The 27957-nt window shown below is 45.8% G+C and overlaps 1 protein-coding gene across 1 annotated transcript; it reads right to left on the minus strand.

Annotated features, from left to right (window-relative positions):
* Positions 1-6187: 6187 nt before the first annotated feature.
* On the minus strand, positions 6188-25812 carry CUNH5orf47 (chromosome unknown C5orf47 homolog). The gene is made up of 6 exons (XM_070021896.1): positions 25515-25812; positions 14719-14804; positions 12841-12940; positions 12195-12294; positions 10859-10894; positions 6188-6775 (listed from the first exon to the last, which is right to left on the minus strand). The coding sequence occupies exons 1-4, from the start codon at positions 25810-25812 to the stop codon at positions 12269-12271; spliced, it is 510 nt and encodes a 169-aa protein (XP_069877997.1). The 3' UTR covers positions 6188-6775; positions 10859-10894; positions 12195-12268.
* Between the last annotated feature and the right edge of the window lie 2145 nt (positions 25813-27957).

A 27957-nucleotide genomic window follows, 5' to 3' on the forward strand; every position in this document is an offset into this window, starting at 1 on the left:
CTTCCTCCTTCCTTCCTTCCTTCCTTCCTTTTTCCTTCCTTCCTTCCTTCTCCCTCCCTTCCTCCCTCCCTTCTTCCTCCCTCCCTCCCTTCCTTCCTTCCTTCTTCCTCCCTCCCTCCCTCCCTCCCTTCCTTCCTTCCTTCTTCCTCCTCCCTCCCTTCCTCCCTCCCTTCCTCCCTCCCTTCCTCCCTCCCTTCCTTCCTTCCTTCTTCCTCCTCTCTCTCTTCCTTCTTTCCTTCCTTTCTTTCTCCCTCCCTCCCTTCTTTCCTTCCTTCCTTCCTTCCTTCCTCCCTTCCCTCCTTCCTTCCTTCTTTTCTTTTCTTCCTTTCTTTCCTCCCTCTCCTTCTTTCTCCCTCCCTCTCCCTCCCTCTTCCTCTCTCTCCATTCCTCTCCCTCCTTGTCCTCTCCCTTCCTCCCTCCCTCTCCCTCCCTCCTCTCCCTCCTTCTCTCCTTCTCCCTCCCCGCCCTCCCCCTCCCCTTTTCCCTCCCTCCCCCATTCCTCCCCCTCCCTCACCCCTCCCTTCCCTTTTCCTTTCCCTCCCCCTTTCCCTCCCTCTCCTCCCTCTCTCTCCTTCCCTGTCCCTTCCTCTCTCCTGTCCCTTTCGCTCTCTCCCTCTCCCCCTCCCTCCCTCCTCCCTCCCTCTCTCTCTCTCTCTCTCTCTCTCTCTCTCTCTCTCCTCTCACCCCTCTCTCTTTTGTGCCAGGCCTGGGTCTTGAACTCTGGGCCTGGGTGCTGTCCCTCAGCTCTTCAGCTCAAGGGGAGCGCTCTACCACTTGATCCACAGCACCACTTCCGGTTTTCTAGTGGTTTATTGGAGATCAGTGTCTCAAATACTTTCCTGCCCAGGCTGGCTTTGAACCATGATCTCTGATCTCAGCCTCCTGAGTAGCTAGGATGACAGGTGTGAGCCACTGGAGTCTGGCTCTTGTTTTCATTTCTGCTAAACTGTCAACTGTAAACAACTAACCAGTTGTTCAAAGGATTTACGCCACTGGAATCCTCTCCTGTTTTCATTAATATGTGTACACAGATGTTGACGACTCTGTATGCGGTTACACCATATTTATAACTTAGAGCTAACTTCCATACACAAGAGAACACATGTTTCTTTTGTCTCTCTGAGTCTGACATCACTTACCAGAATCTTTTTCCGGGTACATCCATTTTCTTGCAAATAACATAATCATATTCTTCCTGATGGGTGAGTATAATTCCATTTGGGGTGTGTGTGTGTGTGTGTGTGTGTGTGTGTGTGTGTGTGTGTGTGTGTGTGTGTGTGTGTGTGTGTGTGTGTGTGTGTGTGTGTGTGTGTGTGTGTGTGTGTGTGTGTGTGTGTGTGTGTGTGTGTGTGTGTGTGTGTGGTAGAAATCAGATTTTCTTCATCCAATTATCCCCGAAGGGCCCCTCAACTGCTTCCTTCACTTAGTAAATGGTAGCATTGTATTTTATAAAAAGTAATGGGAGCCGGGACTGTGGCTCCCGCTTGTCATCCTAGCTACTCAGGAGGCTGAGATCTGAGGATCGCGGTTCAAAGCCCGTCCAATAAACTATTCAAAAAAGCTGGAAGTGGTGCTATGGCTCTAATGGTACAGCACTAGCCTGGAGCAAAAAGAGGCTCAGGGACAGTGCCCAGGTCCTGAGTTCAAGGCCCAGGACCAGCAAAAAATAAATAAATAGTGATTGGGAGCCAGGTAGCAGTGGCTCCTGCTGTCATCCTAGCGACTCAGGAGGCTGAGATCTGAGAATCACGGTTCAAAGCCAGCCCAGGCAGGAAAGCCCATGCGACTCTTATCTCCAATAAACCACCAGAAAACCAAAAGTGGCGCTGTGGCTCAAGTGGTAGAGCGCTCACCTTGAGCTGAAGAGCTCAGGGACAGCGCCCAGGCCCAGAGTTCAAGACCCACGATGGATCCCTGCCCCCCCCAAATAGCCAGAAGTGGATCTGAAGGTCAAGTTGTACAGTGCTAGCCTTGAGTTTGAAAAAGCTCAAGGCCACCATCCAGGCCCTGAGTTCAAGTCCCAGGACTGGCACAAAAAAAAAGAAAGAAAGGAAGAAGGGAAGAAAGGAAGAAAGAAAGAAAGAAAGAGAGAGAGAGAGAGAGAGGGGGAGGGAGGGAGGAAGGAAGGAAAGAAGGAAGGAAGGAAGGAAGGAAGGAAGGAAGGAAGGAAGGAAGGAAGGAAGGAAGGGAGGAAGGGAGGAAGGAAGGAAGGAAGGAAGGAAGGAAGGAAGGAAGGAAGGAAGGAAGGAAGGAAGGGAAGGAGGGAGGGAGGGAGGGAGGAAGGAAGGAAGGAAGGGAGGAAGGAAGGGAGGAAGGAAGGAAGGAAGGAAGGAAGGAAGGAAGGAAGGAAGGAAGGAAGGAAGGAAGGAAGGAAGAGAAGTTGGGAAAAATAGGAAAAACAACAATAACAACCAAGCATAGTTTTTAGAAGGGAGAATTCGCTGAGACAGTAGGATCTGAGATTAGGAGAAAAAAGAAACTCATATTAAGTGTGTGTTTCCCACACAGTGGGCATTCTGCCAGCCTCCTCCCTCAGACTTTCCCTTGCATTTGCACAAAGGGTGGTTTCTAATAGATAGTCCTGTGGGAGGCACAAATGACAGAAGAGCACGGTGCAAGTGCCCAGCCCTGCTGGAGCACCTGCTATTGCTCACACAACCACACTGTGATCACAGAGGCCGGCTGAGATCACCTGGAAGTGAACTCACAGCGATCTGATACCCAGCACCCAGCATTCTCTATCATCTCGGCCAAATCAGAAAGGGCAAAGTCCTGGTGTGCACTCGTGTGTCTGTGTGTGTGTCTGTGTGTGTGTGTGTGTGTGCACGCATGTGCATGCCAGTATTAAGGCTTGAACTCAGGGCCTGGGTGCTGTCCCTTAGCTTTTTTGTGCTCAAGGCTGGTGCTCTACTATTGGAGCCACAGGTCCACTGTCAGCTTTTTGGTGGCTCATTGGAGATCAGAGGCTCACAGACTTCCCTACTTTGGCTGGCTCCGAACTTTGATCCTCAAATCTCAGCCTCCTGAGTAGCTAGGACGACAGAAGTTGAGCCAAAGCTCTTTGGCACTTCCATTTTCTTTGTTGTTTCCATATAAACGTTTCCCCCCCCCCAATAATTTGGAAGGCACATGTGAAAATTAGATATTTATTTTTTTAAAGATATCAAAGACATTTGAATCCACGTTCACCTCCTAGCCTCAAACACACGTCTTTTTTTCTTTTGTTGGCCAGTCCTGAGACTTGAACTCAGGGCCTGGGCACTGTCCCTGAGCTTCTTTTGCTCAAGGCTAGCGCTCTACCACTTGAGCCACAGCACCACTTTCATCTTTTTCTATGTATGTGGTACTGAGGAATCGAACCCAGGGCTTCATGCATGCTAGGCAAGCACTCTACCACTGAGCCACCTTCCCAGCCCCGACACAAGTCTTTTATCTCCACCTGTAAAGTGCAATGCTCAGCACACATTCTTCATTACCTTCTCTCTTCCTCCCTCTCTTGTTTCTCCTCTCTTCCTTTCATCTCAGGAGTTAAACCCTACTCTTGCAATACAATATTTCCACTATTTTATACCTAGTCTCTGGAAAGAAGTCTCAGGGAGAAAAGTCAAAAGGACATGAAGCGATTTCCTCCACTATGAGATCTGACATGATACTTGATGTGAAAATAATTATTTCCTATACACACATTTTAAAAGACCAACAGTGCTGCTGAGAACCTTTTTCCATTTGATCTCAGCACTTAGGATTTTGTTTTGTTGTCTTTTCCAATGAGAGAAATGACAAAGGCACTTGACAAGGTTTCTTTGTAAAGCTCGTGAGCTCGTGGGTTGAAGAATGATGTTCAAAATGGAATGGTTGGATAGGAATAGAAGCTTTTGAGAAATCCATCCTGAGACCCTCCTAGAGGGCTCACCCTGGGGCTAGGAGCTCTATATTTAAATTTCAAATAATACAAGTCAGAAATCTATGGGAAGGGGGGAAATGGGAGCAATTCTCTTTCTTCTTAAAAAGGGAAGGGGACATTACCTACTTTTGATTTTAAATGGCAGGAAAACCAATCAGGCACTTGGCTCTGGCTGAGCAGAAACAGATGAAGAAGAAAATTCTCTAAATAAAAGAGGAGAGCTGGGATCAGTGTGAGCAGAGGGACTTACAAAGAGCCCTTCCAATTACGGTCTAGGATTCCACACAGAAAGACAGAATTTGATCAGAACAAAGCCCCTTTTAAAGAAAAATTTTAACTTTGTTCTTTCAGTCCTGGGGCTTGACCTCAGGCCTTGGGTTCTGCTCTTGAGCCGCAGCTCAATAGTTCCGGTGTTTTGGTGGTTCCTTGGAGATCAGAGTCTCAGAGACTTTCCTGCCCAGCCTGGCTTTGAACCATGATCCTCAGCTCTCGGCCTCCTGAGTAGCTGGGATGACAGACAGGAGCCACTGGCGCCCAGCAAGTTTTTAAATTTTTTCTAAAAAAGCAGTCTAAGCCAGGGTTGAGTGGCTCTCACTTGTATCACTCAGAGGGTGACACAGTGGAGACTCCAGGACTGGGGAGATGATAGAGCCCAGAGGTGGCACAGCAGAGACTCCAGGACTGGGGAGATGATAGAGCTCAGAGGTAGCACAGAGAGGACGCCAGGACTGGGGAGATGCTAGAGCTCAGAGGTGGCACAGGGGAGACTCCAGGACTTGGGAGATGATAGAGCTCAGAGGTGGCAAAGGGGAGACTCCAGGACTGGGGAGATGCTAGAGCTCAGAGGTGGCACAGCAGACACTCCAGGACTGGGGAGATGCTAGAGCTCAGAGGTGGCAAAGGGGAGACTCCAGGACTGGGGAGATGATAAGGGCTCAGAGGTGGCAAAGGGGAGACTCCAGGACTGGGGAGATGATAAGGGCTCAGAGTTGGCAAAGGGGAGACTCCAGGACTGGGGGAGATGCTAGAGCTCAGAGGTGGCAAAGGGGAGACTCCAGGACTGGGGAGATGCTAGAGCTCAGAGGTGGCAAAGGGGAGACTCCAGGACTGGGGAGATGATAAGAGCTCAGAGGTAGCAAAGGGGAGAGTCCAGGACTGGGGAGATGCTAGAGCTCAGAGGTGGCACAGCAGAGACTCCAGGACTGGGGAGATGCTAGAGCTCAGAGGTGTCAAAGGGGAGAGTCCAGGACTGGAGGAGATGATAGAGCTCAGAGGTGGCACAGCGGAGACTCCAGGGCTGGAGGAGGTGTCAGAATTTTGTAAACAAATAGCAGGATCAAAGGGGAAGCTTTGTGCAGGCTCACTATGTACCCCACATCCAGGACACAGAGCCCCCCCCCCCCCGCTGGGGTTCCACTGTACTCCGCTCTCCTCTCGATCCTCGTGTCCCTCCCCCGCTGGAATGAGGATGTTTACTCTGCACAAATGTATTTCTGAAATGTAATTTTTGGGTGGTTCTAGGATTTGAACTCAGGACCTGGTGTTAGCTAGGCTGGAGCTTTACCGCTTGAGCCCATGCCTCTGGCACTATTTTTTTGCTAGTTATTGTTTAGATCAGGTGTCCCTTTCCACCCAAGATGCATCTGAGCTAAGACTGCCTATCTTAGGCTTCCTGTTGTTGCTGGGTTGGCAGGCCTGTGATAAGGGCTCAGCTTCCCTCCGTGGAGATGGGGTCTCATGGACTTTTCTGCCCAGGTTGACGTGGAGCTGACTCCCAGGTCCTGTGTGTGTGCGCGCACACGCACACGCATGCGTGCACATGCATGCCAGTACTGGGGCTTGAACTCAGAGCTTGGGCTTTGTCATTTACCATTTTCACTAAGGCTGGTGCTCTACCACTTGAGCCACAGCTCCACTTCTGGCTTTTGCTGGTTAATGGGAGATAAGAATCTCACAGACTTTCTTGCCCCAGCTGGGCTTTGAACAGTGGTTATTTTTTTAACATGAAATCACAGCTAAGAGATCAGGTTGCGTCTCAGAGGACTCTTCCAGAAGGACTGAATGCATTCTGCATTCTGGGTGGACCATGAGCCTTTTCGGGGCAAAATGTTACACACATTCTATCTGGTACATTCCATACATGTATAAGAGTACTCTGTCCCTATCAGAAATATGTTCATATACTAATTTTCTTTAATATGAAGGAATGGCTTAAATAACACCCCAAATCACTGCCTTGGACACCCAAAATAACTGTAAGAAAAGAGCAGAATGCCAAGATCATTTCAATAAATGCAAGTTTAATTTTACAAAGTAGCATCTAGGAGGGACACATAAGTGTGTAATGAGAGAGAAAAGCAAATGTACTGCGACGCTATTGTATTTTATTTTTTTGGTCAGTTGTGGGGCTTGAACTCTGGGCCTGAGCGCTGTCCCTCAGCTCTTCAGCTTAAGGTGAGCGCTCTACCACTTGAGCCACAGCGCCACTTCCAGTTTTTTCTGCTTATGCCGTGCTGAGGAATCAAACCCAGGGCCTCATGCATGCAAGGCAAGCGCTCTACCACTGAGCCACCTTCGCAGCCCTGAAATGCTATTTTAAATCATAAGTGTAAGATTCATTTAAAAAGAGACAAAATAAAAATGCATGCTGAACATAACACCTCTGTTCGCATAACAATACCACAAGGTTTAGTGGCTGGCAAATAAATGCTAGTAACTTTGAAAGAGGGCTGCTTTTCCACTCAACAGTTAAGGTTTCAATTCCACCAAAATGCACTCATAAAATGAACTATTATGATTCCATTTTTCATAATCTTCACTGGGGAGGGGGGAAGGGCGGGAAGGAGGAGCAGATCCAAAGATAGGTTAGTCCTAAATAAAAGAGGACAACATTGAATCTTATTAAATATGTCAATCATCACTGAAAAACACTTATAACAGTCTAAGACTATATAAATAATTAGATATTCCATCAACTTGCTGCTTGAATGACTGGCTTTCTCTAACTGACCATCAAAATTTGTCTTTTTCACTCCAACTCCTTTTTTTATTTTTGTTGGTCATGGGGCTTGAACTCTGGGCCTGAGTGCTGTCCCTCAGCTCTTCAGCTCAAAGTGAGCGCTACCACTTGAGCCACAGCGCCACTTCCCGTTTTCTGGTGGTTCATTGGAAACAAGAGTCTCACGTACTTTCCTGCACAGGCTGGCTTTGAATCACAATCCTCAGATCTCAGCCTTCTGAGTAGCTAGGATGACAGGCGTGAGCCACCAGTGCGCTGCTTCCAACTCCTTTTCTTTCTCCATTTTCTAGGCCTAAGACCAGGACTTGAACTTGGTACCTGATGCCTCCACTCATTGGCTAGCACTCTACCAACTGAGCCACGCCTCCAAGCCCTCCCCTCCCACTCCTGTTGCTGCATTCACAAGAATTCTGCCATAGAAACACTACATCATAGGCCTTTAGCTCCCTTTGGCCATTCAGAAAGAAGGCTACAGTTCTAGAACTCCTAAAGCATTCCTGACAGACATGTTTCTATTCTAATTTTTCTCTCCCTGCTCTGGCTGAGTGAGGCTTGATCTTCTGCGCCATTTGCCTCCCACTTCAGCCATTGGATCAACAACCTTTACTCACACAGGGGTGTGTGTGTGTGTGTGTGTGTGTGTGTGTGTGTGTGTGTGTGTGTGTGTGTGTGTGTGTGTGTGTGTGTGTGTGTGTGTGTGTGTGTGTGTGTGTGTGTGTGTGTGTGTGTGTGTGTGTGTGTGTGTGTGTGTGTTAGCACAGGTGCAAGGCCTGGGTGCTGTCCCTGAGCTTTTTCATTCAAGGCTAATGTTCTGCCACTTGAGCCACAGCTCCACTTCTGGCTTTTTTTTAGTGGTTCATTGGAGATAAAGAGTCTCATGGATTTTCCTGCTGGCTTCAATCCACGATCCTCAGGTCTCAGCCTCTTGAGGAGCTAGGATGACAGGTGTGTGCCACCAGCGCCTGGCATCCACTTCCTTGTTTCTTACCCATCGTTCTGATGACTCCATCCAACCGAGTGTCTGCTCTCGGACCCTTCCCCACCCCCATTCAGGGGCATTTCACTTTTTACTTGGAGCAGGCTTATGGTTCCCAATTTTTCTTTTATATACCTCCTGATCTGTTTTATACCAACCACACCCCAAAGAGCAACAGATTCTAAAACATCTATGTTGCCTCTCTATTGCTGTTCGATGGTTTACATATTGGTGAAGGAAAAGGTAGTTGCACAGTCTCTTAATCTCTTTCCATAAAATGCTGATTTCTTGGATAAAGGGCAATTGTGACACTAATTGGGCAAGCACTTAGTAGGCTGTGGATCCCATGGCTCCAGATGATGTGAGATCAAAACCTTGCTCACAGAAGGCTGCATCCACAACGTATAACTGAAGTCAAATAATGGGAGAATATCAGCAAATCCAGACAGACGGTCCAAAAATGGCTGGTCTAGCCAGATGCTGGTGGCTCACACCTGTCATCCTAGCTACTCAGGAGGCTGAGATCTGAGCATCAGGATTCAAAGCCAGCCTGGGCAGGAAAGGCTGTGAGACTCTTATCTAAAATAACCATTTTAAAAAACCCGAAGTGGTGCTGTGGCTCAAGCGGTAGAGCGCTCACCTTGAGCTAAAGAGCTGAGGGACAGCGCCAAGGCCCAGAGTTCAGGCCCCACAACGGACAAACAACAACAACAACAAACTGTCAGTATCATGAAAGACAAAGGCAAAAGAATGTGGACAGTATGAAGACTGACACAAACAGGACGAAACTTGGGACATAATCCTGAAAAAATAAAATACAGCTGGGCTCTCATGGCTCACGCCTGTAATCTCAGCTACTCAGGAGGCTGAGATCTGAGGATGCAGGTTCAAAGCCAGCCTGGGCAGAAAAGTCTGTGAGACTCTTATCTCCAATGAACCACCAGAAAACTAGAAGTGGTGCTGTGGCTCAAATGATGGAATGCTAGCTTTGAGCAAAGAAGCTCAGATATCTCATAGACCCCAAATTCATGCCCTAGGACCAGCACACACACACAAAAGGTATGTATTGGGCTTATAAAAGAAATGGAGAGAGGGTCTGAATTACATAGAAGTCTCATATTAATGCCAAATTTCTTGATTTTGATCATCATAGTACACCTACAGTATAAAAGATATCCTCGTTAAGTCAGACACCAGCCAGTGGCTGCTGCCGGTCATCCTAGCTACTCAGGAGGCTGAGATCTGAGAATCACAGTTCAAAGCCATGCCAGAGAAGAAAGTGTGTGAGACTCTAATCTCCAATAAGCCACCAAAAGCCAGAAGTACAGCTGTGGCTCAAGTGGTACAGCACAAACACACCTTGAGCCCAAAAGCTCAGGAGCAGCTCCCAGTCCCTGAGTTCAAGCCCAGGACTGGCACCAAACAAAAATAAAAATACCCTTCTTATCAGGATACGCATATGAAAAGTTTTAAGGGGAAACACTTGACACATATTCAGAAAAGAAAATGCGGCAACATGTTAAAAATGGCAACTTTGATCAGTGTGTGGAAGTCCTCTGTTACTCTCATAGTTTCTGTATCTGTGAAGTCATTTAAAATAAAAGAGGGAAAAGTCTCCATGTCTCTTCACTGCCTGCTGAAGAGAATACAAATTCTTGTCTTGGAGTCACGCAAGACTATTTGAAACACAGAGTCTCAGCCTTCTTCAGATCTTTGATTACTGTCTAATTAATCTCGCATCAAGATGCACACACTATAAACACCATGTTGGTTTCCTCAGGCTCACACCTAAAATACTCTCTCCAGCTTACAGTCATTAGTGAAAGCTGTACTTTCCTTTCATAAGCCCAGTCAGACTTCTACTTTCTCAATCCTGGAAAGTGGCTGTCTCTGCCTAATTGTTGAATAAGCCCGGGTGATTTGACTAACCAAGGGTAATGTGACGTTGAAAATATGGAGCAGCCATTGGGCACTGGTGGCTTATGCCTGTAATCCCTGCTACTCAGGAAGATGAGATTCGAGGATCACAGTTCAAAGCCTGGGCAGGAAAATCCATGTGACTCACCTCTGATTAACTACCAAAGCCCTGAGCAAAAACAAGTTCAAGGACAGCAGCTAGGCCCTGAGTTCAAGCCTCAGCACTAGCATAAAAATTAAATAGACAGACAGACAGATAGGTAAAGTATTAAACAGACAGATAAAGTATGGAGCATTAAAAGCAATTCTCATACAAGTAAAAGAAAACCAAAGGTATATAAGCCAGGTTAGGGTGCAAATAGATTTAAGTCATATACCTAGAAAGAGGAATTGAAACTGTAAAAATCAATGAGCTATGTGAGAGAGCACGTAAATAAACAGAGAACAGGACCAACATCTATTCCCAGTATAGCAAAAGGGACACATTAAAAATACACAGAAGCCAGGCATGGTAATACACACCCATAATCCCGGCACTCAGGAGGGAGAAGCAGGAGGATCACAAGTTCCAAGTCAGCCTGGGCTACACAGCAAGACCCCATCTCAAAGACAAAAACAAACAAACAAACAGAGGCAGAAACAGAGGGGAGCCAGGGCAGTAGTGAGAAAGTATTAAATGTAACAGCACATCCAAGGAGAAAAAGGCCCACATGGACTTAAGAACAAAAGGAAGGTGTGTGTGTGTGTGTGTGTGTGTGTGTGTGTGTGTGTGTGTGTGTGTGAGTGTGTGTGTGTGTGTGTGTGTGCGTGCATGTGTGTGTGTGTGTCCATGGAGACAGTATTTCCCACAGCATTGACAGAGAAGGTGTTTGAATGAAGTAAGGTCTCTGGATATTTAATGAGTACTTACTATGTGACAAATAGCAGATTAAGGAAAGAAACAGGCTGGAACTAGCAATGAGTATATAGTACAGGTTGGCGAAGGTAGGACATAAAAGAGAAAGGGAAACGCTATACAATTATTATCTAAATGGATTCTTACCAGGAAATAGATGATTCATGTTGTATTAATTTGAACCTAGAAACAACATAAAATAGAAGAAAAATTTCAGTTGGACTCAACATTTCTCATTCATGAATACGTAGTAAGGAACAAGAGTTAAAAAACTTTGCAACATAAGCTTTATAAAAAAATGGTAATCTAGTTTAAAACTGAAATGCAAAATAATACATTTTATGGATACTTTTTGTTTCTAAGAAGCTATTTTTGGACAATGCAGGCTATTATTTGCAGTTGTTAAAAAATCCTTCCAAGATTACTTTATGGTTAGTGGAAGGCCTCTTGCTAGGAGCATAAACAGACCATGAAATGTAAGGTTAGAGGGACTAGATTAGCATTCTGGACAATGTCCATTACATCCACAACCTTCTTTTCTAACATATTATTGTCTACTTTTCTTTTTCCTAATCCCAACTCCTACCTCATTCTCCTTTGCAAGTAGATATGAAAAAAGGAAATAGCCACTGGTGGCTCATGCCGGTAATCCTAGCTACTCAGGAGGCTGAGATCTGAGGATCATGGTTTGATGCCAGCCCTGGTAGGAAAGTCTCTGAGACTCCTATCTCCAATGAACCACCAAAAAACTGGAATTGGAGCTGTGGCTCAAGTGACAAAGTGCTAGCCTTGAGTGAAAAAGCTCAGGAACAGTGCCCAGGCCCTGAGTTCAAGCCCCCAGACTGGCACAAAAAGGAAAGAAAGGGAAGGAAAGGGAACGGAAGGGAAGGGAAAGGAAGGGGGAGGGAAGGGAAGGAAAGGAAAGGGGGAGGGAAGGGAAAGGAAGGGGGAGGGGAGGGGAGGGGAGGGGAGGGGAGGAGAGGGGAGGGGAGGGGAGGGAAGGGAAGGGAAGGGAAGGGAAGGGAACGGAACGGAACAAACGAATAAACAAAGAAAGAAAAGAAGGAGAAATGAAGAATCATGAATTTGAACCTTGGTTTACTGGCCATCACTGCAAACATTTTGTGCAATGACTATTAATGCAATCTTCGATGAACATGAACAAGTTTCCAATGTCATGATGCTCATAAAATGGCTTTCTGCTTTATTTTGTTATTAGGCTATGCTTCACAAAATTAAATACTGCAAGTTGAATGACTCAAATAAAAAAAAAAGCCATCAAAATAATGATCTGAGAATGTAGTGAAGCATTCACCGTGTATATGAGGAGCTGTGTGTGAAGGGAAGAAAATAACTTTTTCTACTTATCAATTCACATATTATTCCTTGCATTCATTTTATTCAACTTAATACTTTGAGACTCCAGCACTTCTGATTCTTTTACTAAGCAAAGTAGAGTCCACCAAATGTTTCCCCTGACTACCTGGTTCCATTCTTGAGTTGTCTGTGCCAGGAATAAAATAATGACACCAACGCCATAATTCAAGGCAGATTTTGTTAAACACGGTGAATTGAAGTAGCATCTATGGAAGGAAAAATGACTCCAGGAAGTTATATAGAAAACAGAATTTCGTATTTGTTAACATGGCTTTCATATGGATGTTTTGAAAGTTGTATTAGAAAGTCGGCCTTTTCAGCTGGGCAGGTGGCTCAGTGGGTAGAGTGCTCGCCTAGCATGCATGCAGCCCTGGGTTCGATTCCTCAGTCCCACAGACACAGAAAAAGCCAGAAGTGGTGCTGTGGCTCAAGTGGTAGAGTGCTAGCCTTGAGTAAAAGAAGCTCAGGGACAGTGCCCAGGCCCTGAGTTCAAGCCCCAGGACTGGCAAACAGACAAACAAATTCCCTCTGCATAATAACTTGGCAGTCCATACCCTTTACTCCTTCACCCACACTTGCTCTGCGCTCACTGCTGGTGAATGTTGTGTTCTTTCTTCCAGTAATGAAGGGCCGTGATTACAGGACAACCTCATAGCACTGGGCACTGAACATGGCGTATCATGGGCCCCAGGTGAACTGAGCTGTTTATAGAACTCAATCTTCTTCACACAGTACAAAATGCCTTCACTTACTGGTATTAGTTGGTTTGGGGCAGTTCAGTCTGAGTCTATATTTTTCGTTTTCCTCCATCATTCTAGAAATCACTTTGCTTACGTGTTTCCACACCGAAGCCTTTTGAAGAGAAGCACAGGGAAGGAATTGGCCAGCAGAAAAGCATAATGCATTTTCAAAGAGTAAGGTGGCTGTGATTAAACAATGTTGCTCCATGAGCCATATAATCGTTATAAAGGTATTAGCCCTCAGACAAAGTAAGCTAAGTGTGATTGTTTTCCCACAAGCACTGAATTGTTTTACCTAATTGGTTCCAACGCATTCCATTTTCAAAGATAGTAAAAATACTGAACTTCAATTGCTAGGTCTTAAACCATGGAGCGGTGATTTGATTCTTCATTTATTTTATTCTAGCTAAGAACTGTTTCTCTGAGGACATATCAAAGGAAATGACTAGGCATCATAAGCATAGCAAAAAAAATGAGAAATAGGAAACCAGATAGATCTAGATTCAAAACCTAACTTTGTCATTTACCAATTGTGGGGCACTGTCTAAGTGTTTAAATCTCATCTTGGGAATATCACCACACATTAAATTATTAGAATGAAAAATGTGTATGCAAAGCATGCATTCTAATGTGAGAGAACATGAGAGCTAAAAGTAAATGCTGGCTATTGTTATTTTTTCCTTAATAAAAAGAAAATCTTTTTTGCAAGAAACATGTCTTACTAGATGCTCAGTTAAATTACATTTGATGCAAAAGTTAGCCACACACTGAAACAACTTTATCCTATACAAGGATTATCTCTTGAATAAACCAAAATGTCAGGCATGATACAATATTCTATGTCCTCATAAACTAATAATTTCTTTAAATTCAAATTGTAATCAAAGATTAGGAGAGCATCTGATCTCAAATATGTCTAAAATGCTCAAATGACCATGACATTTGGACAGTCAGTGATACAGTTCATCAGAAAAAGTTCATCTTTTCAGCCTTACTGCTAAAAGCTTAGTATGCATTCCTTGTCTTCAAAAAGAGCAAATATGGCCGGATGCCGGTAGCTCACGCATGTCATCCTAGCTACTGAGGTGGCTGAGATCTGAGGATCATGGTTCAAAGACAGCATAAGGCCGAAGAGTCCCTATGAGACTCTTATCTCCAATAAACTACTAAAAAAAAAAGCCAGAGTGGTTCTGTGGCTCAAGTGGTAGAGCACCAGCCATGAGCACAAAGAAGCTCAGGGACAGCACCCAGGCCCTGAGTTCAAGCCCCAGGACTGGCCAAAAAAAAAAAAGAGAGAGCAATATGAAATCAGTATAAAAAATGTTGTTTTTGCCAGGCACTTTTGGCTCACACCTGTCATTTAGCTACTCAAGATGAGTAGTTCAAAGCCAACCTAAGGAGGAAAGTCTGTGAGACTCTTAGCTCCAATTAACCACCAAAAGCTGGAAGTGGAGCTGTGGCTCAAGGGGTAGAGTGCTAACCTTGAACACAAAGAATCTCAGGGACAGTGCCCGGGACCTGAGGTCAAGCCCCAGAACCAACTAAAATAATAATTAAAAAATACTGATATCATACTCCCATGTCTATCCTAATTACATATCTAGACTATGTTCTATATCTTATGGGACCATAGATTGTGCTTTGACAAAAAATCATTCAGGAGTTATATATTGATTAAAATGCATTAGACACTCTCAAATACAAAAGGAACTATTCTTCACGGCTGATAAAGATTCTCATTTCCACCAAATTACTTTTATGTTCTCCTTTTAGAGAGTTTAATTAGTGAAAAGATGGACCCCTGTTCACTGTCTTGTCTATGTTCACATGTTCATATTTAAAGGAGGTGATCTAAGATTGAAATATTGCTCATTCCCCTTTCCAAAATACCTTCTTCCTTTGTTCCCTTTTTTCGGAAGCTTCCGGTGATGGAACGGGAAAATCATATGTTTTAGCTGCATTCTTCTTGCTTATACCTAGTTTTTTTTTAATTAAAGTGAAAAGGTAAGAAAGATATCAAATCAGTACATATTTTGAATGTATTATGCTGAGATCAGAGACCCTTAACCAGTCTTGGAGATTGTTGGTGGTGGTGGTGGTTGTGGGGCTTGACCTCTGGGCCTGGGCACTGTCCCTAAGCTCTTCAGCTCCAAGCGAGCACTCTACCCTAACGCCACTTCTGGTTTTCTGGTGGTTCATTGGAGGTAAGAGTCTCATGGACTTTCCTGCCCCGGCTGGCTTTGAACCATGATCCTCGCATCTCAGCCTCCTGAGTAGCTTGGATGACAGGGCTGAGCCACCGGTGCCTGTGTCTTGGGAGATTTTTCTATTTGTTGTATGTTTCAGATCCCTATGTAATAGGACCTTATCATTTAATGAAACAAACAAGAACATCGAAGTAAACAACCTTATAAATACCCAGAAAAGCACCCAGCTCAGTCTCCTTTCTTTTCTGAGGTGTAAGGGGAGGCCTAGAAGGGCCTAATCAGACGAGACTGATGCTAAAAACCACATCTGGGCCCAAGTGTGAATCTTGATTCAGTCCAGCTGTGCTTCTATCAGGCTTCCAACCGCACAAAACACCTTCGAGTTCCTCCAGTTCGCCTTGTTCTTCTACTCATACTCCTTCCTTCCAGGAAGGAAATCTCTGCCATCTCCTCTCCTACAGCCTTCCTTCAAAGACGTATAGCTCTCCAAATGTCTACAAATGCTACAAATGCTCCTAGCCCTGCTACAAAAGCCTGGGACAAGGCTGAGAATGTGGGTTGGTGGTGGAGTGCTTGCCTTGCATGCATGAAGCCCTGGGTTCGATTCCTCAGTACCACAGACACAGAAAAAGCCAGAAGTGGCGCTGTGGCTCAAGTGGTAGAGTGCTAGCCTTGAGCAAAAGAAGCTCAGGGACAGTGCCCAGGCCCTGAGTTCAAGCCCCAGAACTGGCTAAAACACAACAAAAAAACCCTGGGAACAGACTCCGTTTTTATGCCTAAACATCTGTGGGAAATAGGGTCTCCCCAAGATGTATCTTCTCTTTCCCACTCTGTCATGAGGGGGAAAAAAAATCAGAAAAATAACAACTCACATCTGTGATTCTAGCTACACAAGAGACTGAGGTGTGAGGATCACAGTTCAAAGCCAGCTTAAGCAGGAAAGTTCACAACACTCTTCTCTCCAGTGAACCACAAACAAACAAACAAAAAACTGAAGATGGGGCTGGGAAGGTGACTCAGTGGTAGAGCGCTTGCCTTGCATGCATGAGGCCCTGGGTTCGATTCCTCAGCACCACAGAAGCAAAAAGAAAAAAGCCGGAAGTGGCGCTGTGGCTCAAGTGGTAGAGCGCTAGCTTTGAGCTGAAGAGCTGAGGAACAGCGTCCAGGCCCAGAGTTCAGGCCCCACGACCGGACCCCCCCCCCCCAAAAAAAAAACTGAAGATGGGGTTGTGGCTCAAAGTAGTAGAGCAGTAGCATTAAACATAAAAGTTCAGGGACAGCACTCAGACCCCGAGTTCAAGTCCCACAACTAACATAGATAGATAGATAGATAGATAGATAGATAGATAGATAGATAGATAGATAGATAGATAGATAGATAGATAGATAGATAGATAGATAGATAGATAGATAGATACTTGATTAAAAATATAGAAAAATATAAAGCACTTGTAAGGCTTTCTTTCATGTCTTTAGAACATTAGTTCTTTCTTCTACTAGAAGAATGACTTCCTCTTTTGGGAAGCGACCTTCTGCAGAGAAATGGACACGCATATCTGACCTTAATAATAATAACTGAGCCTTGATGGTAATAGAGTTATGACTCAATAATGTTATCGTGAGTTGAAATAAACTATGTTCAAAATGCATTTGGTATGTAGCTAACCCACTGAACGTCCTATGTTAGTGGAATCTACCTTAAATATGCTCTGAATACTTACATTAGTCTACAGCTAGGCAAAGTCACCTCACACAAAGCTTATTTTATAATAAACCATGTACACAAGGCAGGTATTTTATACACATGAGATTATGCAAAAAACCCCCCATAAAACCCAATCTTCAACAATCAATGAAATCAATTCTTATAGACTATCTGTTGTTTACCCCTGTATGTGCAAGGATTGAAAAAGTAACCACCCAGGTGCCGGTGGCTCACGCCTGTCATCCTAGCTACTCAGGAGGCTGAGATCTGAGGATTGCAGTTCAAAGCCAGCAGGAGCAGGAAAGTCTGTGAGTCTCTTAGCTTTAATAAAACTACTCAGAAAAAGCCAGACATGGCGCTGTGGCTCAAGTGGTAGAGCGCTAGCTTTGAGTACAAAAAGGCTCAAGGATAGTGTCCAAGCAAAAATAAAGAAGGAAGGGAGGAAGGGAGGGAGGGAGGGAGGGAGGGAGGAAAAAAGAAAGAAAGAAAGAAAGAAAGAAAGAAAGAAAGAAAGAAAGAAAGAAAGAAAGAAAGAAAGAAAGAAAGAAAGAAAGAAAGAAAGAAAGAAAGAAAGAAAGGAAGGAAGAAAGGAAGGAAGAAAGGAAGGAAGGAAGAAAGAAAGAAAAGAAAGAAAGGAGGGAGGGAGGGTGGGAGGGAAGAAAAGAGTCACCTTCCTGTATAATATCACCACAATGTGGACAAATGAGAAAAGTTGACCAATCATAAGCTGGAAGAAGTTTCCCGGAATGAATAAACTCTTTTAGCCACTCAACATGCTTAAGTGGCAAAAGAAAAACTAAGGGCTATGTGGCTAAAGACAAAAGAAGAATGCATTTAGTGTGGGTTCCCTGAAAAATCAGGTTTTTTTCCTGGGGCTTGAACTCTGGGTCTGGGCACTGTCCCTGAGCTTCTCTGTGCTCAAGACTAACTCCACCACTTGAGCCACAATGCCACTTCCGGCTTTCTCTGAGTAGTTTATTGGAGCTGCGTCTCATGGACTTCCCTGCCTGGGCTGGCTTCAAACCGTGATCCTCAGATCTCAGCCTCCTGAGTACTTAGGATTACAGGTGTGAGCCTCCAGCCCTGAAAGTTTTCTATTTGTTTTCCTTTTTTCTGTAAGGCTCCTGGTACCTTAACAATTCATTCCTCAGCTCCACGTCCTTCTGGCCATACTGCCATCCCACAGCTGGCTCTCCTCTCCGCATTCCACATTCTAGAAAACAATCTCTGCTCTCCCATAAGCTCCTTAGGCTCCGTCATCAGGATGTATCATGCTGCACACTTGAGCAACGGTTTTGTTCTTCACTTGGAGACCCAGTTTCTGAGTCTTTAGATATCACATACACAATAAGCATTCTATTTGTGGAGCGAACTAAAAATCAGCACTCAAATTGCATTTCTCGACTTGAGTCTAGGTGAGGAAGAGACTCAGCATGAAAGAACATGAACTCAGACGGTGGGGAAGCTCAATCTGTTCTGCTTTCTTTCTAGGAGGAAATCTTGAGTTTGGCTCTAGTTTGTCCTTTAGACTTCTCTAGGCCTGGCTTCATTTCCCTTTCTACACACAGATGACATTTGGTAGGCAATGTAGTTAGCTGGAATTTAATAATCCTGTTTTGTCTTTATTAGATTTGTTTCTATTTGTGGAACCTAATGCACAAATTGTATTCTGTAAAGAAATGTATGTAAGAAAGAAAATGCAGCTATTTTTTAAAAAACAAAACGTCTTTAAAAAAAGGTTATTTTTTTTGGACAGTCCTGGGGCTTGAACTCAGGGCCTGGGCGCTGTCCCTGAGCTTCTTTTGCTCAAGGCTAGCGCTCTACCACTTGAGCCACAGCGCCACTTCTGGCTTTTTCTGTGTCTGTGGTACTGAGGAATCGAACCCAGGGCTTCATGCATGCTAGGTGAGCACTCTACCACTGAGCCACCTTCTATATGCTCTGACCCAGTCACACTGTCTTCTAGCTCTTTCCTCATGAGTACACATCACTGATCTAGCCTCGAAAATTTGCTCGCACCATTCCCCCCCACAATCATTTCTTCAATTTCATTGCCATTAGAAATTTCATGGAGCTTCTGCCACCACGAAGCTTTCCTTGATTCTCTTCTCCCCAAACCCCTCACCACTTTCCAGTGCTCATGTGAATACCTCCCCAACAGCAACACCCCACATCTGCTAGTACGTGTAAGTTATGTGTTCAAATCCAAAGCTCAGTGCCAACAGGACTCCAGCCTGATTGGTTCATCTTGTTTGAAACGTTAGTGCCACCTGGATCTCGAACCCCCAGTGCATCTTGCCAACAGATCCAAAGCCTAATTTCCACATTTACACCTGTTGTCTTGATAGCTTCGCTCCACCAAGCAAAAAATAGTTAGTGGTGATGAAAATGACAAGCATTGTACAGTCGGATCCAAAACTTACTTTTCATTCACTCGATACATAACACATGGCGATGCACTAGAAACTAGCTAATAACCTTGTGACTAACTCTCTTTCCTTCAAGCTGCACGTGCTCCATTGTCAACATTTACTGGGTGCTTAGTTTATGTCAAACACCATGGTAGGCACTCTGCAAAGCTTGTTGCACATAGAAACCTTGTAAGCTGAGAGTTATTAGGCCATTGTGCAGATGAGGAAACAGAATCAGAGCCAAGGCTGTGTTTCTGATCCCAAAAATCTATTCTTTGGAAAATCTCCATCTCACTAAACAGTTCTCTCTTCATAGTCCCTTATTTTCTCTCCTTTCCCTGAACTTGATTATGAAAACCCTTCTCAGATCTCTCTCCTGAAACATCTTTATTCACTGGTTTATATTCTTATTATTCATGGAGAAGTCTCATGAGTCTTAACATCTGACCTATTGTCTGCCCACAGTGTGGCAGATGTTAAAATATGAATGGGGCAGGCACCGGTGGCTCATGCCTGTAATCCTAGCTTCTCAGGAGGCTGAGATCTGAGGATCCAGGTTTAAAGCCAGCCCAGAAAGGAAAGACTGTGAGACTCTTATCTCCAATAAACCACTCAGAAAACCAGAAGTGGTGCTGTGGCTCAAGTGGTAGAGTGCTAGCCTTGAGCTGAAGAGCTGAGGGACAGCACCCAGGTCCAGAGTTCAAGCCCCATAAATAAATGTTGTGAATGGATAAATAATTCACTTTTATTCCTCCTAAAAAAGACAGGCATAAGTATTTAATGAATGTCTAGCTTAATATGAGCTGAATGTCACTGGCTCAGGTCTGTAATCCTAGCTACTCAGGGGGCTGAGATCTGAAGAACCTGGTTCAAAGCAAGCCCAGGTAGAAAGTTCTCAAGACTCTATCCCCCAATGAACCAGCATGCTCATTGGGACTGGAGGCATGGTTCAAGTGGTAGAGCACCAGTGTTGAGTACAAAAGCCAAGCAAGAGCATGATGCCCTGAGTTCAAGCCATGGTATCAGAAAAAAAAAAAGTAGTTTAGTACAATTAAGCACGTATTAAGTGCTTGGGTTTTACTTAGTTTAAATATAGTTCTTCCCTAGGGAGCCTTTGACTACGCTTCCTGGCTCCACAGGCTCAGATGCGTATTCAGGGAGGTTTAGGGCTATGTTATCCACACAGATTGCCTAAGACAAAGACTTCTGGCTTGGCTTCAATTCTTTATTCTTCTTCTTCTTCTTTTTTTTTTTTTTTTTTTTTTTTTTTTTTTGCCAGTCCTGGAGCTTGAACTCAGGGTCTGGGCGCTGTCCCTGAGCTTCATTTGCTCAAGGATAGCAATCTACCACTTGAGCCCCAGCACCATTTCTGGTTTTTTTCTGTGTCTGTGGTATTGAGGAATCGAACCCAGGGCTTCATGCATGCTAGGCCAGCACTCTACCACTAAGCCACATTCCCAGCCTCAACTCTTTCTTCTTTCAGTCCATTATCCAACCCTGTTCTTCTGCCTCCAGTGCCTTAATTCTGGCTTTTCATTTTGTATTGGGCTACCAAAATTACTTCCTGACACTTCTGTGGTCACAAAGCCAGAGTAAATTAGTCACAAAGCCCAAATAAATCCACTCTTAACTCTGGAACTTACTTTTAAAAACGAATAACCAGACAGATCAAAATATAAACTGCAGGGAAGAACTCTCATACCTAATATTCCTAGCTACTCAGGAGGGTGAGATCTGAGGATCACAGTTCAAAGCCAGCCTGGGCAGGAAAGCCTGAGACTCTTTATCTCCAATCAACTACCAAAAAAAACCAGGTGACAATGTGGCTCAAGGAGTAGAGCACTAGCCTTAAGCATAGAAGTTCAGCAACAGTGCCCAGGTCCTGAGTTCAAGGCCCAGGACTGACACACACACACTCAAAAAATTGTCTATTTGTAATTTGAAGAACCAGACATCACACAATATACCAAGCATGCAATTTGTTAGGACAGACTCAGCTTTAGAGAGAACTGAGGATTTGTGGGGACACTCTTCCAATGGGATGGTTTCTGGAAGCGAAAACAAAATAACAGCCGGGTGCTGGTGGCTCATGCCTGTAATCCTAGCTACTCAGAAGGCTGAAGTCTGAGAATTGCGGTTCTGAGACAGCCCGGGCAGGAAAGTCCATGAGACTCTATCTCCAATGAACCACCAGAAAACCGGAAGTGGCGCTGTGGCTCAAGTGGTAGAGTGCTCGTCTTGAGCTGAAGAGCTGAGGGACAGCACCCAGGCCCAGAATTCAAGCCCTACAACCAACCAAAAAATAAAAAGATCATAAATTAGAAATTGGGTCACAAAGAAAACACCACTAACATTTATGCATTATGAGCCACAGTTGGATTACAAGGCAATAAAATTAGAGTGTGCCAACAAACACATACACATACACATGCACACACAAGGTCCTGGAAATTCAAATCCTATTAAGTAACCTTTAAAAGTCTATTAAGCAGCTCCAATGTAAAAGGGCCAGGCATACTAACATCACAGAAATTTTTTTGGTGGGGGCCAGTCCTGTGGCTTGAACTCAAGAGGCCTGGATACTGTCCCTTTTCTAATATGTAGTGACAATAGAATCACTACATATTAGAATGTAAAGGATGCATAAAAATAGTAAATACAACAAATTCAATGCACTAAAGATGCATCAATATAAAATAAAAATGACTTAATGAAATGCCCTTGGCTTAAATTTAAAAAAAAAAAAAAAAAAAAAAAAGCAAATGTGTGCCAAAAGAAAGCATGGAAGAATAGAACAAGGTGATGAAATTAATGAAGAAAAGAAAATATTTAAGTTTTCTACTTTTATTTAAGTTTTCTAATTTTTTTTTGTTTGGATCATGGGGCTTGAACTCTAGGCCTGAGCGCTGTCCCTCAGCTCTTCAGCTCAAGGTGAGTGCTCTACCACTTGAGCCACAGCACCACTTCCAAGAAAATATTTAAATAATAATCAAAATGTTGTGGTTTAAAGAAGATCATATAATGTTGACTACTTTGACCAAGAAAAATGTGGAAAGTCCATATGTAGAAAAAATAGTCAGGTACCAGTGGCTCATGTCTATAATCCTAGCTACTCAGAAGGCTGAGATCTAAGGATCCTGGTTCAAAGCCAGCCTGGGCAGAAAAGTCCCCATGAGATTCTTATCTTCAATTAGCCACTCAAAAACCATAAGTGGTGCTGTGGCTCAAAGTGGTAGAGAGCTAGTCTGGAACAAAAAAGCTCAGGGACAGTGCCCAAGCCCTAAGTTCAAGCTCCTTGACCAACAAAAGAGAGAGACAGAGAGACAGAAAGAGAGAAAAAAAGAAAAAAGATGAGGGGAAAATATTAAAGCACAAGAAAACTTTTAAAATCATAAGATACTCCTTAGAAAAATCTTTATGCAATTACATGGATGAAATGAGTAGTTACCTAAAGAATTAAAGATCCCGAAATTGACCCGTAGAGTTAGAAAGCTTAAACAGACTAATTTCCATAGAAGGTACAACTATTAAGAAATCATTCCCCAGAAAAGTCCATAACCCAGAAGAGGTCTTCTGGATTTCGTATTACTTTCCCAAAGCTTCTAACACTACATTATCCCAATGTTACAGAAGCTATTTCAGAACATAGAAAGGGAAGGAAAACATAACAATTACTGTGTGTGAGGGGTGCTTGAACTCAGGGCCTAGGTATTGTCCCTGAGCTCTTTTGCTCAAGGCTAGCACTCTACCACTTTGAACCACAGAGCCATTTGTGGTTTTTGAGAGGTTAATTGAAGAAGCTCATGAGGACTTTTCTGCCCAAGCTGGCTTTGAACCAGGATCGTCAGATCTCAGCTTCCTGAATAGCTAGGATTACAGGTGTGAGCTACCAGTTCCCAGGTCTCAATATACTTTTATAAATGATTATAACTCTAGTAGCTAAACTGGGTAAAGAAACAGAAGAAAAAACAAATGTATTGTCTCTCTTGAATCCCAAGGCAGAATCTAAACAGATTATTACCAGAATTCAACACTGTATTATGAAAATGATACAACATAAGCAAGTGAGACTTACCTCAACAATACAGGGCTGGTTAACTATTTGGAAACATATATGTATGATATATAATATATATGATATATAAAATATGTCATAGTATGCTATATATGTAGTACACACACATATATGTATAGCACACATTTCTAAATGTAATGAAAAATATTAACCCTATAGATCAGAGAAAGCCCTTGACAAAATTTAAAATCTATTAGCTATATATAAGAAAAAGCACTAAAGACAGCAAAAGTTGGGGGTTAATAGTCTAAATACATATGCCCTAATCTTAATACCAGTACCTTTTTTAGTGGGAAAACCTAGAAATAAGAACAGTTAAGGATGCCCATTCCTCCGGAGTGAGTATTACTCACAGGGACAGTTCTAGTCAGAATATTCTATTCTGCTTGCTCTCATACCTGGATCTTAACCCACTATGTACACACATGCAGGGGCATACACATACATACACAAACAAATTTACTGATGTATAGTGCATGTGGGAGTGATACTCCATGGAGTAAACTCTTTGAACCATTAACAGTTTAGCAAAATGAATTTTAAAAATGGGGACAAATACAGTCGGACTAATCAATGTATATATATATATATGAAAAGGGATGTGGAAAACTTGATGGGGGGGGAGGTGAAGGAAGAAGGGGAAAATGATGAAAGGGAGTACCCTGGTCAAGATGTACTGGATACATATGTGGACATGACAAGATGTAACTTTCTCTTAGTATTTAAAGGTTAAATATTTTTAAGAAGAATATTTTAGAGCTGGGTTCCAGTGGCTCATGCCTATCATCCCAGCTACTCAGGAGGTTGAGATCTGAGGACTGTAGTTCAAAGCCAGCCCAGGCAGAAAAGTCCCCATGAGACTCTTATCTCCAACGAATTACTCAAAAACCAGACATGGTGCTGTGGCTCAAGTGGTAGAGTGCTAGAGAGGGACAGCACCCAGGCCCTGAGTTCAAGACCCAGGACTGGCAAAAAAAAAAAAAAAAAAAAAGAATATTCTAAACTTGACTGGTTTGCCCTACTCTGTATGTTGAAATTGGCATTAAAAAACAAACTTTAATTGGTATATGGTATGCAACTGATGCTACAATCAAGCTGCTTTGTTGATTCTTTAATGTGTGTGTGTGTGTGTGTGTGTGGTCCTGGGGCTTAAACTTAGGGCCTTGTGCTCTTATTGCACCTTTTTTGTTCAATTGTTCAAGGCTAGCACTCTACCACGTGAGCCACCCCTTCACTTCTTTTTTTTTTTTTTTTTTTTTTATGGTGGTTTATTGGAGGTAAGAGTCTCACAGACTTTCCTGCCTGGGCTGGCTTTGAACCGAGATTCTCAGATCTTAGCCTCCTGTGTAGCTAGGATCACAAGTGAGAGCCACACTGCTTTAACCAGAGAACAGCACAGCTTCCAGAGAGGATGGAATGTTCTCCGCCCTCACGCCTCCACTGGGGGGGGACGGGTCGGAGCCCTCTTGGAACACGGGGAGCTCCTCGAAATAACGTGGATTTGGAGAATGCACGAGGTTTCCCCTGCACGGAAAGTAATACGGGTGTGTGTGTGTGTGTGTGTGTGTGTGTGTGTATGTGTGTGTGTGTGTGTGTGTGTGTGTGTGTCCAGCAAATCCCACTTGTTTCATTTCCAACAGGAAAACAAACCCAACGTCCTAGGGGTGAGTTTACCAAGACACCGGGGATGCCCTGAACACGGACACTTGTCTGTAGAAACTCAAATGTCCCCGCAGGACCCTGGAGAACCACCCGAGTCGGGCCCTGCGCTGGAGGAGGAGGAGGGGAAGCCTCTGGCGTGGGCCTTCAGCCCTGAACCTACTGAACCCATGACACTGGCTGGATGACTGACCCCCCCAACTGACGGAATGAACCCCGAACCTAACTAAAACGGAACGACTGAAACGGACAGGCCAGGTGGAGACGTGCGCGCATGCGCACACACGAGAAGGCGGCGCTCACCGGCCTGCTGGAGACGTGCGCGCATGCGCACAAGCAAGATGGCGGCGCTCCCCGGCCTGCTTGAGAGGTGTGCGCACGCGCGGAGGCAAGATGGCGACGCTCACCGGCCTGCTTGAGAGGAGTGCGCACGCGCAGAGGCAAGATGGCGGCGCTCACCGGCCCGGTGGAGAGGTGTGCGCATGCGCACAAGCAATAACGGCAACGCCTACAGGCCCGCTGGAGACGTGTGCGCATGCGTGCAAGATGGCAGGCCCTGCGCCCAGGCCTCTGCCCACAGGAGGCGGAGCTGACAGGAACCCGCCCCGGCCGCCGCCCCTCTCCTGCACCTGCGCGTGCTGTCAGCCTGCCCCGCCTCGGTGCTCTTGACGCCTGCGGCCCGACGCTGGTGGAGGCCTGAGCGGCGGCAGTGGAGGCCGCGGAGGCCGCGGAGGCCGGGCAGCTGGGCTGCCCGCGGCGGCCCCGGGCCTCGGCCTTCCCCGCCCGCCGCTCCTCCCGGCCTCGGCCCCGGCGGCCTAGCGCCCGGCGGCCGCCCAGCTGCAGGATGCTGCCACACTGGTGCGACCCGAAGCTGTTGATGTAGACGAAGCCGAAGTGCCGCAGCGGGCGGTGCGCGGCGGGCCCCATCGCTGACTGCCGCCCGCGCACAGCCTGCCGGGAACTGGGGGCCCTACCACTCCCCCCGGCGGGCCAATGGGAGGGGCCGGAGCCAGGGCGGGACCACTGTGTCTGTGGGGGGGGCGGGAAGGGAGGCGCAGCACTGCGCATGCCTTGAGAGGGCCCAGGGCCGTACCACTGTGTAGGCGGTGTGGGGGGGGGGATATGGATCAGACCACTGGACAGGTGAGGAAAGCTTTGTCCTTTCCATCAAAGCCCTTTGTTTTCCTTGCTGTTCATCCTGAGAGCATGGCTTGGTTTTCCTGAAGGGTTCCTGCTTCGGCCAGGTGTCTTGGCCCCCAGCAACTTGCATTTTAGTCACGCAGCCCTTCCCTGAGCACTTTAATGAAAGATATCCTGTGAGAGGCTCCTGGAAGGTCCACAACTTCCCGTTCGTTAGGCCACACCCTTTGGCCGAGTGTGGGCGGGAGCTCAGCCAATGGGAGCAGAGGGGCGGGGCTGCTGGGGTAGGGATAAAAAGGGAGCAGCCGGCCTGCCCTGGGCCCCGCCCTGGCCCCGCCCTGGCCCCGCCCTGGCCCCGCCCTGGCCCCGCCCTGGGCCCGCCCTGGGCCCGTCCTGGCCCCGCCCTGGCCCCGTCCTGGCCCCGCCCTGGCCCCGCCCTGGCCCCGCCCTGGGCCCGCCCTGGGCCCCGCCCTGGCCCCGCCCTGGCCCCGCCCTGGGCCCGCCCTGGGCCCGCCCTGGCCCCGCCCTGGCCCCGCCCTGGGCCCGCCCTGGGCCCGTCCTGGGCCCGCCCTGGGCCTTGCCCCCCAGCTTGGTTCCTGATGATGCCCTGTTCCTTTCCCGTTGATGTCCTTCTTCCCAGGCAGCACCCCACCATTCTGAGCCATTTCTCACAAATGCCAGGAAGAGCTGTGACGATGGAGCAGCCATTCTGGGACTTCAGGATGAATGACCCCACAACAGAACCAAGGCTGTCCCCCCCTACCCAGAGCAGCTATGGCAGGTCCTTAAGGGACCAAACTGCCCCCTCTCCAGGTGTCATTGCTTCCCCGGAGCCAAGGGATCCCCACCCAACCAGGCCCGAGATTAGGACCAAACAGACCAGTTTGATCAAGCAATGCATACTTCTACTCCCTGCTTTGGGCCTTCTGTACTTAACTCTGAACACCCCAAACATGACTGAGAACACCTAGATAAGAGTCTCACAGCCTTTCCTGCCCAAGCTGGCTTTGAACCGTGATCCTCATATCTCAGCCTCCTGAGTAGCTAGAATGACAAGCAAGACCCATTCGTGCCAACCACTGGTGCCCAGCTTCCATTGCTTTCTTAGTTCACCATTACTTTGGATGTTTCACTTTGGGGGTGAAGGGCTAGATCTAGGCTTCTAGAACTATCCAAAGGCAACTTCTTGCTCTGGCGTAGGACTGCAGTTAACAAAACAGCTGTCATTCACTGCTGGCCAACTCCAGTTCGGATGGTCTGATGGCTGAGCTCATTTTCATTTCAGATCCATCCTTTATTCTTTATTTTCTATCCTGGGTCAACATTTGGTTGAGGGAGGGTGGAGGTTACTGGGGCTTGAACTCAGGGCCTGGGCACTGTCCCTGAGCTTCTTTTGCTCAAGGCTAGTGCTCTACTACTTGAGCCACAGGTCCATTTCTGGCTTTTTTTTTTTTTTTTTTTTTTTGGTGGGTCATTGAAGTCTCACAGACTTTCCTCTCCAGGCTGGCTTTGATCCTCAGATCACAGCTTCCTGAGTAGCTAGGATGACAGGCATGGCTACTGACTCAGGGCTATTTGGCTGCTTTTTGGTGAGGTGGAGCCTAGTAAATGATCGGGGGCAGGGCTTCATTCTTCCTTTTCTTATGGGAGGGGGGACGGGGACCCTTATGAGCCAATTTTTGATTCTTTAGAGCCAATTTTGGCTTCTCCCCTGAGTCTGAAAGGAAATGTGGACTCTCTGACTTCGGGTTGCCAATTGGAAGGGAAGAAATGAGCACAGAGAAGTCGGGGGTGCTTGGTATTCCCGTGTGATCTGCATGAGAGCAGAAGTTCATCCTCCATCTTGGAGCACACCCTTCCCCACCCCACCGGCTGACCATTCTATTTATAGTTACAAGTCTGTGACTCCAAGGAAATGGATTATTTGAGGCT

Source organism: Dipodomys merriami, unplaced genomic scaffold (assembly GCF_024711535.1).
Source record: "Dipodomys merriami isolate MVZ:Mamm:240054 unplaced genomic scaffold, mDipMer1.0.p SCAF_1467, whole genome shotgun sequence".
Taxonomy (NCBI): Eukaryota; Metazoa; Chordata; class Mammalia; order Rodentia; family Heteromyidae; genus Dipodomys; species Dipodomys merriami.

Bases quoted from the DNA above. Each gene is read 5' to 3' on its own strand.
- CUNH5orf47 (XM_070021896.1), bottom strand. From the start codon at position 25,812: ATGGGGCCCGCCGCGCACCGCCCGCTGCGGCACTTCGGCTTCGTCTAC. The intron at 14,805-25,514 runs GTGCAGGAGAGG...AAAAAAAACTAG, and splicing joins CAGGCTGACAGCACGCGCAG to GTATAAGCAAGAAGAATGCA. The intron at 12,295-12,840 runs GTAAGTGAAGGC...TTCCTTCCATAG, and splicing joins CCCCAAACCAACTAATACCA to ATGCTACTTCAATTCACCGT.